The sequence below is a fragment of the Thermobia domestica genome, chromosome 17 (genome assembly GCF_964235325.1).
Source record: "Thermobia domestica chromosome 17, izTheDome1.hap1.1, whole genome shotgun sequence".
Classification (NCBI taxonomy): Eukaryota; Metazoa; Arthropoda; class Insecta; order Zygentoma; family Lepismatidae; genus Thermobia; species Thermobia domestica.
The window spans coordinates 71,764,001-71,780,950 of record NC_137470.1 but is presented as its reverse complement, the minus strand read 5'-3'; the positions used below and the strand labels follow the sequence as shown (position 1 = coordinate 71,780,950).

Here is a 16,950-nt window from a genome sequence, read left to right as displayed (position 1 = left end):
AGAAACTTGCAGAGACAGGATACAAATAAGAACAAGTGTAACTAGTCGTGTCATGTAATGAAATAACAGACAGAATACACAACGACGTACATTATTTGTAACGTAGTATCTTACATAGAGTAGCACTACAAACTACTAGGTCATACGTGCTAACAATAAACGTACCTACTGAAGATGTTCAAAATGCTGTCTTCCCCCATCTATGCAACGTGCTAATCGTGAGTTTCGAATGCATTTCATCACTCAGGCGTGTGTAACAGGCAGGCACGCTACCCCTACATCAGCGGCTGGGTACGAGATAATTAATCTGTCTCGTTTGAACTCGTCTGGAAACGTGACGATACTGGCGCTTCTGTTTGTAGACGAGACAACAATTGAATAATGGGACAGGAACTAAGTGCCGTAATAAGTAGAATTAAATTGTATCGTTCAAAGTTGTCTTTGTACCAAGCAGAATACGTATGTAAGGAGTTTATAGGTTCAAAGTTGTTGCTTCTGTTTTAAAGAACTCACACGGTCGCAGTACCCATTTAATTTGTAATGCGATAACTCATATTTAATGACTTTTATCTGGTTTTTGACTTTTGGCCCTTTCTAATTTTATTCAACTGTCCTCTTGTCTCATCTCGTTAACATCAGTAAGTAATTGATATCAGTTTGCAGTAAATGAATTGAACTCAATTTCTTTTTCGTACATGCCTCTCTCCTTCTGATGGTGACGCCACTGCCTTGGATTGACGTTGTGTGCGATCCTTCTTCATATTCTTCATTGTGGCCGTCCCTTCTATTCTCCTTGGTCCAGTATACTTCAAAGCACGCGCACTTACCTTCATTGTTATCCAACAAAGACGTGGCAACGTTGCATCTTTCTTTACCATTGGGCGCTATACCAGTGTAGAGCCCAAACGGTTGGTCCAATTCCGAAAATTCCAACATTTTAGATTGAAAATACATACTTTCCAACAACATTGATCTCTTATCATTTTTTCGTATCTTTTGGGACACCCTTTATGTATATATATACTGTATATACTGCTCCACAAAACTTAAGCAACTCGTAGAAAGTGGCAGAAAATAAAACGACACGATCACTGCACCACGAATAATGTTCAAACAGACGGTCCAAATGCACAATGCAACACAAGTGAAGACGAACAATACAGTTAGAATGTACAGAGTGACCAAAAAGTTCAGCACAACGATACCTCAACAGGCGAAGCTGGATTGTGCGAGGGCATAGGCAGTCAGTATGGCGTGTGACCACCACGAACAGCGATACAGGCACGACATTTGTCCTCCATGCTGCAAATCAGAGTGTTGATCAAGTCTTGCGGCAGATGGCGCCACTCCTCGAGGAGAGCTGTTTGCAGGTGAGGAAGAGTGCGTGCTGGTGGACTGCACTGCGCTATTCGCCGCCTAAGAGCATCCCACACATGCTCGATGGGATTCAAGTCCGGCGAATATGCACGCCATGCAATACCCGTAATGTCTTTGCTCTCCAGATACTCGGGCACAAGATGTGCACGGTGTGGGCGGGCATTGTCATCCATGAACAGGAAGTCTGCGCCAAATGCTCCGCGGAAATTGCGCACATGTGTATTGAGAATTTCATCCCGGTACTGTTGTGCTGTCAAAGTGCAATGTTGCACAATATGAGTCCGTTTTCCCATCCATCATAGTTCCACCCCACACCATAGTGGAATCATTGCCATAGGATGGCCGTTCAGCAATGAAGTTTGGATGACAGCGTGTTCCTGGCTCTCTCCACACTAAAGTCCGACCAGAATATGACGACAGGCTGAATCTAGACTCATCAGAGAACATGACACGCTCCCACTGGTGTTACCCCATGCAACATGTTCCTGACACCATGTGTAACTCGCACGTTTGTGCTCCAGTTTCAATGGCACACACGGCAAAGGCATTCTTGCATACAGTCCTGCTCTATTGAGCCGCCGACGAACAGTTTAACGACTCACGCGTTGTCCTGTAGCCTGAAACAACTCATTGGCCAGTTGATAGCATGAAGCTTGACGGTTACGTTTGGCAGAAATTGTGAGAAATCGGTCCTCGACAGCCGACGTCCTCTTCGGACGGCCTCCTCCATGACGTCTACTGACTTTACCTCCATTTTGGAAGCGACTCCAAAGCCTCGACACAACACTTTTGTTCACGTCGAATTCCTGCCCCACTTCCACTTGCGATCGGCTCAATTCCAACCGCTGAATTATTCGCCCGCGGTCAAAGTCACTCAAATGTCGTCTACCAGCCATTGCAAGGTGTGTACCCCACACAAGAACCACTAACTCAATGCTTAGAGCCTCGGACAATACTGGGCTGTGGTGTACGCCTCATGGCATAAGTTGTTCACCTCGCTTGCAACGGTGCTGCTTATGCGATAGAGTGGGTGCTCGGCTTGCTTTTGTGTCTCTGTGTGTGTGCATGCCACTAACCAGTGTTGAATGGGCCCCACACGTCACTTATACCACGTTCTCTCAGGTTGCTTAAGTTTTGTGGAGCAGTGGATATACAGAGGACATATTGAGATGCGGCTTCTGCAATCCATTCAGTATAGAAGGAATATATTCCATCTTCTCCGTTAACTCTCTACTCAACACCGGAAGTGGTTGAAATTTAATATTACTTCCTATTTCAATACCGATTTCCACAGAACCAAAACGGTAAGACACATCGAGGTGTGTTTTCTTGCACTCGATTCATTGTTCCAACAATGAGGCTGTATCGTTTTCGTTAATCCTTACTCAAACCTCAAGTGGAGCTCCTCCGTGGCTAAGCGGTTAGTGTACGCGCATTTGGCGTGAGGGACCCGGGTTCGATTCCCGGCAGGAGCTCATGTGGTTCGGATTCCACATGGATCAATAGGTTCCGTCTCATATAGCCTCGCTGCTGGAAAGGACGTTAAACTCAAATTTAACTCAAACAACACAAACCTCAAGTGGTTCAAGCTGATATTGAGTTTAACTTCCCTTTCAGCAACGAGGCTATATGAGACGGGACCTATTGATTAACGTGGAATCCGAACTGCATGAGATCCTGCCGAACGGCGTCGAACCCGGATCTCCCACGCCAAAGGCGCGTACGCTAACCGCTTAGTCACAAAAGAACTATCAAGTGGTTTAAATTAGCCATTTCCGGTTTCAACACTTACTGCAATAGAGCAAAAATGATAATAGACAGCGACAAGCGGTTTTTTGCAATCGATTCAGTGTTTTAAGAGAGTATATTGTCACAATTCACAACACTGTACCAAAAGCAGAAGTGGTTAAAATTTAGTACTACTTCCGGTTTCAATACTGACTTTTATATTTGAAAAATCGTAAGAGATGCAGATTTTCCAATTGATTAACGTCCAAAGAATAAGTTCCAAGTCATCTCTCTATTCAAAACGGAAGTAGTTCAAATTATCATTTCCGGTTTTAACATTTATCGCCACGGAATAAAAGTGGTACTGGATAGCGAGAGGTTGTTTTCTTCAAACGATTCAGTTTGAAGAGATACCATCGGAACCCATAACACTGTTCCAAAACCTAAACAGGTTGAAATTTATTACTTCTGGTTTCAATAGTGATTTCCGTAGAGCAAAAATGGCAAGTTATATCGATATGCATTTTTCTGCAATCGATTCAGTTTCCTAAGAGTAGGTTTTATAACACTTTACCGAAACCAGAAGTGGTTCAAATGTACTACTTCCAGTTTCAATACTGATTTTCATAGAGCAAACATGATAGGATTTATCAATGCGGTTTCTTCAATTTGTTGATCTTCCCAAGAATAGTTTCCGCCTTCTCCATTAACCCTATATTCAAACCAGAAGTGGTTCAAATTAACAATTTCTGGTTTCAACATTTATCGCCATAGAACAAAAATGTAATACATAGCGAGAAGCGGTTTCCTGTAATCGATTCTGTGTCAAGAGAACATACCATAACAACCCGCAGTACTCTATCAAAACCTTAAGTGGTTAAAATTTATTACTACTTCCGCTTTCGATACTGATTTCCGTAGAGCAAATACGGTAAGAGATATCGAGATGCAGTTTTTGCAGTCAATTCAGCTTTCCATGGGTATGGTCTATCTCCTCCCTTAATAATCTATTCAATTCGGAAATGACTCAAATTATCGATTTCCAGCTTCAACCTTTATTGCTGTAGAACAAAAACAGCAAAACATAGCGAGTAATGGCTTTTTGATATGTTCTGAACATCCGAGGAACGGGTTCTATTTTTGATCTTGTTAATCTATTGCACCTAGTAGTTTATATATGTGCTGTATTGAGTTCCCATAGTTTGGAAGTCTACTGTAGTTTCACATTGTAAAACGAAAGTATTGTCCGTGACACATGTCTATTATACCGTTGAAAATCTCTCTTCATGTTGGAAACTTGAACTTCAAAGGAAGTGAAAATTTATCTGTTATTTCAAAATTAAACAATAAAATTTCCACTGGTATTGATGAAATTCCTACTTTTTTGTTGAAAAAGACAGCAAAAATAGTAGGTTCCCTACTTGCCTGTATCGTCAATGCATCTTTTAAAAATGGTGCATTTCCTAGGAAATTAAAATCATCAATCTTAAAGCCATTACACAAGAAAGGAAGCAGGGATAAAGTGGAAAACTACAGACCAATTTCTCTTACGTGAGTGTTCTCTAAGATATTTGAAAATACTTTCCTTTCTACGTTACACCAACATTTAAAATGTAATAATGTTATTTGCTCATCTCAATTTTTTTTTAAAGAGAAATCAACCCAAACAGCTATCTACGATTTGGTTATGTACGTAATACATGCCATGGACACAAAATGCTATCCTTTCGGTGTCTTCTTGGACTTGACGAAAGCATTTGATTGCACGGACCACCAGATTTTATTAAATAAGTTGTATAGATATGGTATTAGGGGTATTGTGGATAGAATTCTATCTCTTGAACAGAATATAAATTGTAGAAGTATCCCACCTAAACCAAGAATCGAAATTTATGAGTAAGCACAAATCAAAACCTGAATACATCAAAGTAGATTGTCCACAAGGATCAATTTTGGGTCCTATACTGTTTCTTCTTTACACAAATGATCTGCCAGACCATCTTAGGGAGACTAAACGTATTTTGTATGCAGATGATACAAACGTCATTATAAAATCAGAACCAACCAAAACCCAAAAGAAAATAGATAACAATATGTAACAAGTAGTTTCCTGGTTTGCAAATAATAAATTATTTCTAAACTCAGACAAAACATTTCCATTCTAACCACGCTAATTGACACCATATCCAATACTTCGAATAGACGAAAAAATAACAAAGCCAACCGAAACAGTCAAGTTTCTTGATCTTCTGATAGATAATAATTTGTCCTGGTCTCAACATATTGCAAAATTATGTCATGAATTGTCCTCTGTAATTTTCCTAATAAGGTCACTTGTTTCCATTTTAAGTAGAAAGGCAGTGCTAACAGCTTACCATGCATTGCTCCACAGCAAAATCAGATAAGGAATAGCCTTTTGGGATTCGTCCACTGAATTTAAGAAAGTTTTTATACTCCAAAAGAAAGTGATAAGAATAATCACTAATACTTCATTTTATACTTCTTGCAGAACGCTATTCAGACCTAAATATTCTTCCACTTCCTTCATTGTATACACCCCCCCCCCACACATATATATATATATATATATATATATATATATATATATATATATATATATATATATATATATATATATATATATATATACAGTGAAACCACTCTAAAGCGGACAGTCGCGGGGAATCAAAAATTGTCCGCTATAGAGAGGTGTCCGTCTTAGAGAGGTTTCGATATTTTCTTACGTAAATTAGTAAACAAGGTGATATATAATTACAAACTATTGAAGGTAATTTATCAAACCGTTCTATGACTGTGGGCATGTCGAAATCTGCGAATTCTCCACAAATCGCTTTGAAAAAAAAAATGTGTCTAATTCGAAACTTCTCTAACCACTCGTTCGAGACTTTGAAATCTGAAACATCCATTTCTGTTGCTACTTCCAAATTCTTAGCTTTTAGTATCGACCCTAACACAGGATTTTTTTTCATTCCGCACTCTATAAAAACATTCACTTGCACACCAACTTTGTTCAAAGCAATGAAACACTATTTTCATTGTCATTTTCACACCACAACTTTATTAACTTGTCTTGGTTTTATATTATCTCAAGTGCTTGTGTTTTACCGATACAAAAATTTTCAGCTTTCCTTCGCACACCTCAGTATTCTTCGAAAATTCAATCAATTCGATTTTAACATTAGCGCTTTTCGTGGCATTTTGAAAGCTCACAACAACTTACACCTTTTTGCTTATTCGATGCAGAATGACTTAAAAAGATTTCCGTCTACAAATAGAGGCACTCAGACAATATGCGAATACGCGGACAAAAAATACCAAACATGTCTTCTGCTTGATTCCGGTGGAACAGTAGAATGACGTGTCATACCAAATGACAGGCAACTGTCAATCACTTTTGATTCTAAAACAGGTTGGGTGGGAGTGGATTGCAAGCAAAGGATATGAGGGTGTTGTTAAACAAAGACGCTTCATCTGAGTTTCTGAACAGCCAGTTGACGAGGAAAAATGTTATTACAATTCTTCCTTGGTGATACATGTATGTATTACTGAAAATGTATTTTTTCTGTACTTTTCAACTTGTTTCTAGAGAAAGTGTCCGTAATATGGAGGTAAATAATACCTATAAAAGACAGAAAAGACTGTCCGTGTTCGTACTAGAGAGTGTCCGCCTTAGAGATGTTTGTCAACATGGTTTTTCCTATTACACTGTTTGGGGATTACAAAATATGTCCGTTATGAGAGGTGTCCGCTTTACAGAGGTGTCCTTCAGTAGAGGTTTCACTGTATATATGAAACATTACTTTTGGTCCACAAGAAACAAGAACTGCACAAAAGGAACTCGGACGAACATGGATATAATACGAGAACGAAGTCACATCTCTAAGTTCCTCTTCATAATACCACTTTGTTTTCGAAAACAATTGCATACAAAGGTGTACAACTCTTAGCTCTGCTTAATCAAATTAAATCTCTTTCCAAACATGAAAGTTTCAAAAAGTCAGTACGTACTCTGTTGCTAAACCACTGCTTTCATAGTGTGGAGGAATACTTGAAAACTGACCTAGGTTCTGCTAAGTCGTAAATGTAATTTTTGTACATATTATATTTTTGTTTACTTTGTAAAAAAGAAAATGCTGTATGGGTGAGTATCTTATTACAAATCCTCCAAGGAAACTGCATTTTATCATGTTTATTTTCTATCATCTAGGAGATATAGCAAAAGTGGTTATGTTTTTAGAATAATATGAATATATATTTTGCATAATATCATTGACATGTTTTATACCATATGGCAATCAGCCAATGTAAATGGTCATTGAACGCAATAAAATTCAATTCAATTCAACTGCATCAAGACTGAATAATTTTGATGAAAATATAGAGGAAATTTATTTTATCATATTATTGCTTTAGAATGACGATAGGAGAGAAGAAAGATGGTGATCGCGAAAAAAATGGTATTCGAAATTTCAACAGATTTACACGCTTCATGGCCCCTCCATACTAAAGGAGCGATTTTTCAATTACTCCATCTATTGTCCATCCATTACGTATGGCAAGATAGTCCCCCCACTTTAGAAAATTGAAACAATGACTAGGTCATTCGTTTGTACTACATTTGTACCGAAAACATTTTCGTTTGTACCATTTTCCTTATAGGGTTACTTGAGAGGTCAACTGGGGGGCTATTTGGCGCCAAGATAGCCCCCCCAGTTGACCTCTCAAGTAACCCTATAAGGAAAATGGTACAAACGAAAATAGTTTTTGTACAAACGGTACAAACGTACTACAAACGAATGATCTAGTCATTGTTTCAATTTTCTAAATTGGGGGGGGGGGGGACTATCTTGCCATACGTCATCCATTCGTTCGTTCCGATGTAAACGTGTTCACTTGCCTGTAAGCCGTACCGCCCAATGTATCTGAGCTAAATTTTAAACTTCAGGTTTTTATGATATTCCGTAGAGTCAACAGATATTTTTTGAATTTCCTTACTATCCCAATAACTAAGGGTAGTTTGCTGATGGGTAAAAATTGAAAATTTCGTTTTGATCGAAAACGTCTTTAACCTTTTCCGAAAAATGCAAATTTTACCAGAGCTCCGCGGCTAAGCTGTTAGCGTACGCGCCTTTGGCGTAGGAGACCTGGGTTTGATTCCCAGCGGGATCTCATGTGCTTCGGATTCGACGTTCACCAGTAGATCCCGTCTCATATAGTCTTGCTACTGAAAGGGAACTTAAGTTCAAACTCAACTCAATTTTTACCAGGGACATTAATAAAAATTCGTTGATTTTGGGCAATGCGAACCAGCTGTGGACTGGGACAGCATGGCCGTTATTCGATTCGTATTGAGAAGTAGGTTATAATTAATACAACATTGTACCGAAAATTCAATTTTTACCTGGAAATTACTAAAAATTCAGAATTTTGGGCAATGCGAACAAGTTGTCGACTTGGACGAGATGGGTTTCATTCGATTTGTATTGACAAGTAGATGAACAATTGGTATCAGATTTTCCCAAAAATATAATTTATACCCAAGAAATTAATAAAAATTTCGGATTTAAGGCAATGCATACTAGTTGTCGACTGGGATGGTATGGGTGTCTCTCGATTCAAACTAAAAAATAAATGAATAATTGGTCTGAGATTTTTCCAAAATTCAATTTTTACTTAGGAAATGAATAAAAATTCCCGAATTTGGTCCACGCAGACTAGGTGTTGACTGGGACGACATAGGTATCATTCGATTCAACTTGATAAGAAGATAAATAATTGATAACATTCTCCCGAAAATACAATTTTTATCAGGGAATTAATAAAAATTTGATACTTTGATCAATATGGACCTGTTGTCAACTAGGACGCCATGGGTGCCTCTAGTTTTGTATTGACAACTAGATCATGATGACATTTTCATGAAAAATTAATTTTTACCCGGGATTTTTGGAACTGCGTACCAGTTATCAACTGGGGCGACATGGATGTCACTCGTTTCGTGTTGACAACTAGAACTATACTTGATATGACACTTTCCCCGAAAATTCAATTATTAACCGTAAAATTAAAGAATTTCGAGAGTTTGGTCATTGCGGATCATTTGTCGAATGGACAGCATGCATGTCATTTGATTAAAATTGAGAGATAAAGCAATTACTGATATAACATTTTCCCGAAAAAGCCTATTTAATTTTTACCAGGGCATTTAATAAGTATTCGGAAGTTTAGGAAATGCGACCAGCTGTGGATTGGGACAGTATGGGTGTAACTGGATTCGTATTGACAAGTAGATCAATAATTGATGTGACATTTTTCCGAGAATCCAATTTTACACAGGAAATTAATAAAACTTCGGGATTCTTGTCTATGCAAACTTGTTGTAAAGTAGGCCGACATGGGTGTCATTCGATTCGTATTGACAGGTAGATCATTAATTGATACTACATTTCCCGAAAATTTAAATTAACAAGAGGAATTTTAAAAAAAATGGAATTTCTCTTAACGTGAACCTGCTATAAACTGGAGCGACATAGTTGTCATTCGATTCATATTGACTAGTAGATCAATAATTGATGACACTTCCCACATGGACGTCCTTCGATTCGTATTGAAAAGTAGAGCAATTGTTAATGTGACATTTTCCCGAAAATTCAACTTTTACCTCGGAAATCAATACAAATTCGGGTTTCTGGGCAATGCCTATCAGTTGTCGAGTGGGACGTCCTGGGTCTTTTTCGATTCCTATTGACAAACATATCAATAATTGATATGACAGTTCTGAATATTTAGTTTTTACCGGGGAAATTAGTAAAAATTCGGGATTTTATTCAATGCGAAGCTATTGTCGACTAGCGCGGCATGGGCGTAATTCGATTCGTATTGACAAATAGATCAATAATTGATATGACATTTTTCACAAACTTAAATTTTTAAACAGAAAATTAATAAAAATTCGGGATTTTGGGCAATGAGGACCGGTTCCCTACTGGAACGACATGGATATAATTTGATTGGCCTTGAAAGTTAGAGTAACTATTAACATGACACTTTAACAAAACTTTATTTTTTCCTGGGAAATTGATGGATATTCTGAATTTTGGACAATGCGTATCTGTTGCCCAGTGGGATGTAATGTTTGTCTTTCGATTCGTATTGACAAGTAGATCAATAATTTGATGGTTTTCCGCCAACTCCATTTTTACCCGGAAATTTAGTAAAAATTCGTGTTTTTGAGCAAATCATACCAATTGTCGGCAAAGATGATAAGTGCGTCATTCAATTTGCATTGCCAAGTAGATAAACACATCACGTGATATTTTCCCGAAAATTCAAATTTTACACGGGAAATAAATAAAAATTCGGGAGTTTGGGCAATGCGGACCAGCTGTGGACGAAAACGACATAAACTTCATTCGATTCGTATTGAAAAGTTGAGGAATTATTAATATGATAGTTTACCGAAAATTTTAAATTGGGAAATCAATAAGAATTCGAGTTTTGGGCAATACTTATCAGTTGTCGACTGGAGTGCCCTATGTGTCTTTCAACTCTTAATAACAAACAAATCCATAATTAATATGACATTGTCCCGAATATTTAGCTTTTACTCGGAAAATTAATAAAAATTCGGGATTTTAGTCAATGCAAACCTGTTGTTAACTGGGCCATCTTGAGTATCTTTCGATTCGATCAATAACTGATAATATATTCCCGAAAAATTAGATGATAATTGATCTGACATTTTACCGAAAATTTAATTTTTATTCAGGAAATTAACGAAAATTCGGGAAATTAGTCAATGCGGACCAGTTATTGGCTGGAATGGAAGGGACATCATTCGATTCATAATTTATAAGTAGATAATAATTGACACCACATTCTCCCGAAAATCCAATTTTACCCGGGAAATAATGACAATTCGAGATTTTCGGCAATACTGATCAGTTATTGACAGACGATATGGGCATGATTCTAATCGTATTGAAAAGTAGATCAATAATTGATACTACATTATTTCGAAAATCCAATTTTTACCAGGGAAATTAATAAATATTTGGGACTTTGATCAATGCGGACTTCCTGTCGACTGAGACGACATGAGTGTCATTCTATTCGTATTGAAAAGTAAATGAATAATTGATATGATGACATTTTCCTGAGAATTCAATTTTACCACGGGATTTTAATAAAAATTCGGAATTCCTGTTAATACAGACCTGTTGTAATCTAGGCCGTCATGGGTGTGATTCGATTCCTATTGGCAAGTAGATTAATAATTGATATGAAATTTTCCAGAAGATTCAATTTTTACCCAGGAAAATAATAAAAATTTGGAATATTGGGGAACACGGCACGAGATGCATGTCAGTCGATTTTTGTTGCAAAGTAGAGCAACTATTAATATTACATTGTCCCGAAAACTTAGTTTTTACCCGGAAAATTAGTAAAAATTCGGATTTTAGTCAATGCGAATCTGTTTTCAACTGGAGTGACCTGGGTGTCTTCACATGCGTAAGTAGTCAATAACTATAACATATACCCGAAAATTCAATTTTTACCAGAACATCATTAAAAGTACGGGATTAGGGCAATGCAGACCAATTGTTGACATGGACAAGATTGATGTCATTCGATTTGTACTGATAATTTGATCAATAATTGATATTTTCCTAAAAATTCAATATTTACCTGGGAAATTAATTAAAAATTCGAGATTTTGGTCAGTGTGGACCTTTCTTCGACTGGCACGACATCTGTGTTATTCAATTCGTATTGAAAACTAGAACAATTATTATGACGTTTTCCTGAAAATTAAATTTTTACCCGGGAAATTAATAAGAATTCGGGATTTTAGGTAATATGTAGCATTGTCAGCTCAGCGGTCATAGGTGTCTTTGATTTGTGTTGAAAAGTATACCAATTATTGGTATGACAATTTCTCGAATATTAAATTTTTAACCAGGAAATTAATTAAAAAGTCGGCATTTTTCTCAGTGTGGAAATGTTGTCGACAGTTATGATACGGGTGTAATTCGGTTTGTATTGACAACTAGGTTAGTAATTTATATGACATTTTCCGAAAATTCTATTTTTACTCGGGAAATTAATAAAAATTTGGAATTTATGAAATGCGGATTGTTTGTCGACTGACACGACACCCATGTCATTCGATTTGTGTTGACAAATAGATTAATAATAATTTTGACATTTTCCCTACAAATCAATTTTCACCCGGGAAATCAATAAGATATCGGAATTTCGGGCAATCTGGACCAACTGTCGACTGGGATGATACGTATGTCATTCGATTCATATTGACCACTAGCTCAATAATTGATATGACATTACACGAAAATTAAGTTTTAACGCGGGATAATTCTAAAAATTCGAGACTTTGGTTAATGTGGATCTATTGTAATCTTCTTGGGGTGATATGGTTGTTATTCGATTCGTATTGACAGCTAATTTTCCGAAAATTCAGTTTTACTTTGAAAAATAAAGAAATTAGAATTTTGGACAATGCGGACTGGTGGTCGACTAGCACTACACGGATGTCATTCGATTTGTAATGAAAAATAAAGCAATTATTTATGTGAAAATTTATCGAAACTTTAAATTTTGCCCAGGAAATTGATAAAAATTCTGCATTTTGGTCAATGCAAACCAATTGTTGACTGGGATAAGATGTGTGCTATTCGATTTGGATTGCAGGGGCCGCGGTGGCTCTGCGGTATAGAGCATTCACCTCTAGTGCTTCAAGACCCGAGTTCGATCATAGCCCCCGCCACGTGAACTTTATGGTGGACAAACACCGTGTGCGTGGGTTTCCTCGGGGTTCTCTCGTTTCCTCCCACTTCTCTCATTCCACCATTTCATTCGTTACTCAAAGGAAACAAAATATTATCGGTTAAAAACTGTGATACCAGTACTAACTGAACTAAGAGACCTATTCAAAACTACTTATATAGCAGTTTCCATAGATTTTATATATGGTAATGCGGCGCAAAATATAAGATGAAATTATAGCTATTGTGCGGTCTACTGCGAAAAAGTTTGTGAATTTTGTTTTGCGTTGACGCAAATCGGATGGAAATGAGGACTTAAATGTCTCTAAATTCATTATGAGTGTTTGTGGAAAGTGTTCCTCCCCCATCTCAAGAACTGCTAAAAATAAAATAAATTGTAAAGAGTGTCATACCTCCTTTCATACTGGCTGTGTGAATTTGCATAAAAGTGGAAAACCGTGGTTGTGCAATGTTTGTATGTCAAAACGTAGACCAAGTCGTTAAATGTCTGATAGCGAGGTGAATACGGAAAAGACTAAGATGGATATATTACCAAAAGAAGACTTAACAATCTTGCTTGATCATTTTAAGGAAGATATACTAAAAAGTTTAAAGAAAATAGAAGATGATTTGGGTAAATCTCTTGAAAACTGTCATGAAAAGCTCGCAGACAATAATAAGTTAATTTTGAATCAACAACAGATCATTCAAAACCAACAAATTCAAATTGATAACCTAATAAATGAAAATGCTCGATTTAAGAAAGAAATTAGTGTACTTAGTTTGAAAGATGACGAAACTGAACAGTATTCTAGGTCTAGTACGTTAGAAATTTACGGTGTTCCAGTAACACCAAACGAGAATGTGGTACAAAAAGTAATTGATGTAGGCAAAGCTATGGATTTTGAAATTAATGAGAGTATGATTTACGCATGTCATAGATTACTTAGATTACCGAAAGTAAATAATAGACCAACTCAGAGTATAATAGTCAAATTTGTTCGCAGACCTGATAAAGAGTCTTTATTACAAAGAAGGCGTGTTAAAAGAAATCTTTCTACCATTCATTTAGGTTTGACTGTGAATAACCCAATATACATAAACCAATCACTGACCGCAGCAAAACGGATTATATTCGCCAAAGCTAAAGTCATTCAACGTGATAAGAATTATAAATTACTATGGGTTGACAAAATGTGCCGCATAAAAATTAGAAAGAATGAAAATTCACCTGTAATTGTTTTGAGCTGTGAACAAGATATTGACAAATTGTAATGTTAATGACAAACATAGGTAATAATGAATTACGTGTGTATTATCAAAATGTAAATGGACTTAGAACTAAAACCTCAGATTTTCTTCAGAATTTGCTGGGTTGTTCACATGATCTCATAGTACTAACTGAAACATCATTGTCGCAAGACATTAAAGATGGTGAATTATTTGATGAGTGATATAAAGTATTCCGAAACGATAGAATTCTTACTTTAACAAATAAGGTTATAGGAGGTGATACACTGATAACTGTAAAAACTTGTTATAGAGTTCAACTTCTCATACAGAAGCTATATTTATAAATGTTGTTTATATTACTCCTTCCTGTCCGTTAACCATTTGTACGGATTATATTAATTATTTAGAAAGTGATATAGATATCGTATCATCAGACTGTATTATCTTAGGTGACTTTTATTTAAGTGAAATAAATGGAACAAATTATAATTTCATGAATGGCTCTACTTCATGTCGCTCAATAGCTAATCTTGCAAGTTTGCTAAATTTAACATAATACAATAATGTGACGAATGATAACAATAGAACATTAGACTTAGTACTTAGTAATATTAGGATGGTAACTGAAAGAGGTAGCTTTCCTTTGGTTATTGAGGATATTCACCACCCTTGTCTGAATCTTGTGTTTTCCTTAAATACTGAACGTACAGTACAAGAAGAATTCAAAAAAGAATATTACAATTATAAAAGAGCCAATTTCCTTTTACTTTATAGACTAATACGATACTACGATTGGGAACATCTATATAAGTTCAATAATGTAGATAAAGCTGTGGATTATTTATATAGATTTCTATATAATTGTTTCGACAAATTGTATTGTTTCGACAATTTCCAAAATACAAATATGTATCAAAGTTAAAATATCCGGCATGGTTTACCAAAGATTTAATTAAAGACATAAGAATAAAGGATAAATGTGCGAGAAGGCGCAAATATTCTAAATATCATGATAAGAGGTTTAGAGAGTTGCGGTCAGACATTAAGAGACGTACTCAAATAGCGTTTCGCGCCTATCATAATAATTTAGAAAATGGAATAAAACAAGATATCAAGCAATTTTGGAATTATGTTAAACGTTTGAAAACTTCTCGTAACTTACATACATTTTATACTTTAGAAGATCTCTCATATTCAAATGCGGAAGCTACTAATGCTTTTGCTCACTACTTTTCCTCAGTTCTTGTGAAATATAATTTTAAATATAATGCCGCGGAAATTAAATTTTCTGAAACAAATCAGGATTTGAACTTTGATATTCTGAATATTGGGTCAACAACTAGTACAGAAGTTCTAAGTACTATTTGGTCTAGGAATTAATTCGTGCGGTTGGTACGCACACATTGAAGCTGTAGTACAAACACAAAATACATAAATACCTTAAGAAAAATATTGTCCATCGCTAGCCACCACTTTCGCCCATCTGTCAGGCAATGTACGGATTCCGTGGCGAAAGAAGTCCTCATCCTTGGAAGCGATCCAGTCAGAGACCCATGTTTCAATATCTTCTGAAGAAGTAAACCGCTGTCCAATCAAATCGTTGTTCATGCAATCGAACAAGTAGTAGTCCGAAGGATCAACGTCTGGTGAATACGGCGGGTGGGGTAAAACTTCCCATCCGACATTTTCTAAATAGGTTTTGACCGGTTTTGCGACATGTGGGCGAGCGTTATCATGTTGAACAATAAGTTTATCATGTCTGTTCTCCCATTCTGGTCGTGTTCTGGCCAGAGCTTGCTTCAAACGCATTAATTGTCGTCGATAACGTTCTCCATTCATAGTTTCACCCGGTTGCAGCAGCTCATAGTACACCACACCTTTCATATCCCACCATATGCACAGCATAACCTTTGCACAGTGAATATCTCGTTTTGGTTGTGATGGACCTGGTTCACCTGGTTTCACCCAGGCCTTTTTTCGTTTAGGGTTCTCGTAATGGATCCACTTCTCATCACCCGTAATAATTCGATGCAGAAACCCCTTTCTGCTCTGTCGTTGAAGCAGCAATTCGCAAATGGTTTTTCGTCTTTCAACGTCTCTGTCTTTCAATTCATGTGGAACCCAATGTGACATCTTTTGAATCATTCCCATGGCTTTCAAGCGTTTGGAGACTGTTGTTTGATCAACGCCTAATGCTGCTGCAAGTTGTTCCTGCGTTTGACACGAATCCTGCTCGAGCAATACTGTCAATTCTTCGTCTTGAAACTTTTTTGGCTGTCCAGCTCGCTCTTGGTCTGCCAAGCCGAAATCACCACTTCTAAACCGTGCAAACCACTTCTGACACGTTCGCTCAGCTAGAGCATGGTCACCATACACTTCCACCAAAATACGATGACTTTCAGTCGCACTTTTCTGCATGTTAAAGTAATGCAGCAGGACACCCCGCAAAAACACTTTATCAGGCACAAATTGCGCCATGTTCACTTAACTACAAACTGGTGTTGTTGACGCTTTAATCCACTGCCCTATACTACGAACGATACGCGATGACAGGGGTTTGCAACACATGTGTGGATACACGGAACTGTGGGACGCTCCGTTCGTTGCGCCATCTCTTGTCCACCCGCACGAATTAATTCCTAGACCAAATATTAAGAAAAAGTTGAAGCCTAAACGATCGGCTGGTCCAGATGGTATTCTGCCATATATTATTAAGGGTTGTGCTGAAGTAATAACTCCACAATTAACGTTTATTTTTAATCTGGCTTTGAAAACGTGTGTGTTCCTAAGTAGATGGAAGGTATCT

The 16,950-nt window shown here is 37.0% G+C and overlaps 1 protein-coding gene across 1 annotated transcript; it reads left to right on the top strand.

Annotated features, from left to right (window-relative positions):
* Positions 1-13,415: 13,415 nt before the first annotated feature.
* Positions 13,416-14,186, top strand: LOC145674053 (uncharacterized). Its single transcript, XM_081743878.1, has one exon. The coding sequence runs from the start codon at positions 13,416-13,418 to the stop codon at positions 14,184-14,186; it is 771 nt and encodes a 256-aa protein (XP_081600004.1).
* Positions 14,187-16,950: the final 2,764 nt, after the last annotated feature.

Bases quoted from the DNA above. Each gene is read 5' to 3' on its own strand.
- LOC145674053 (XM_081743878.1), top strand. From the start codon at position 13,416: ATGTCTGATAGCGAGGTGAATACGGAAAAGACTAAGATGGATATATTA.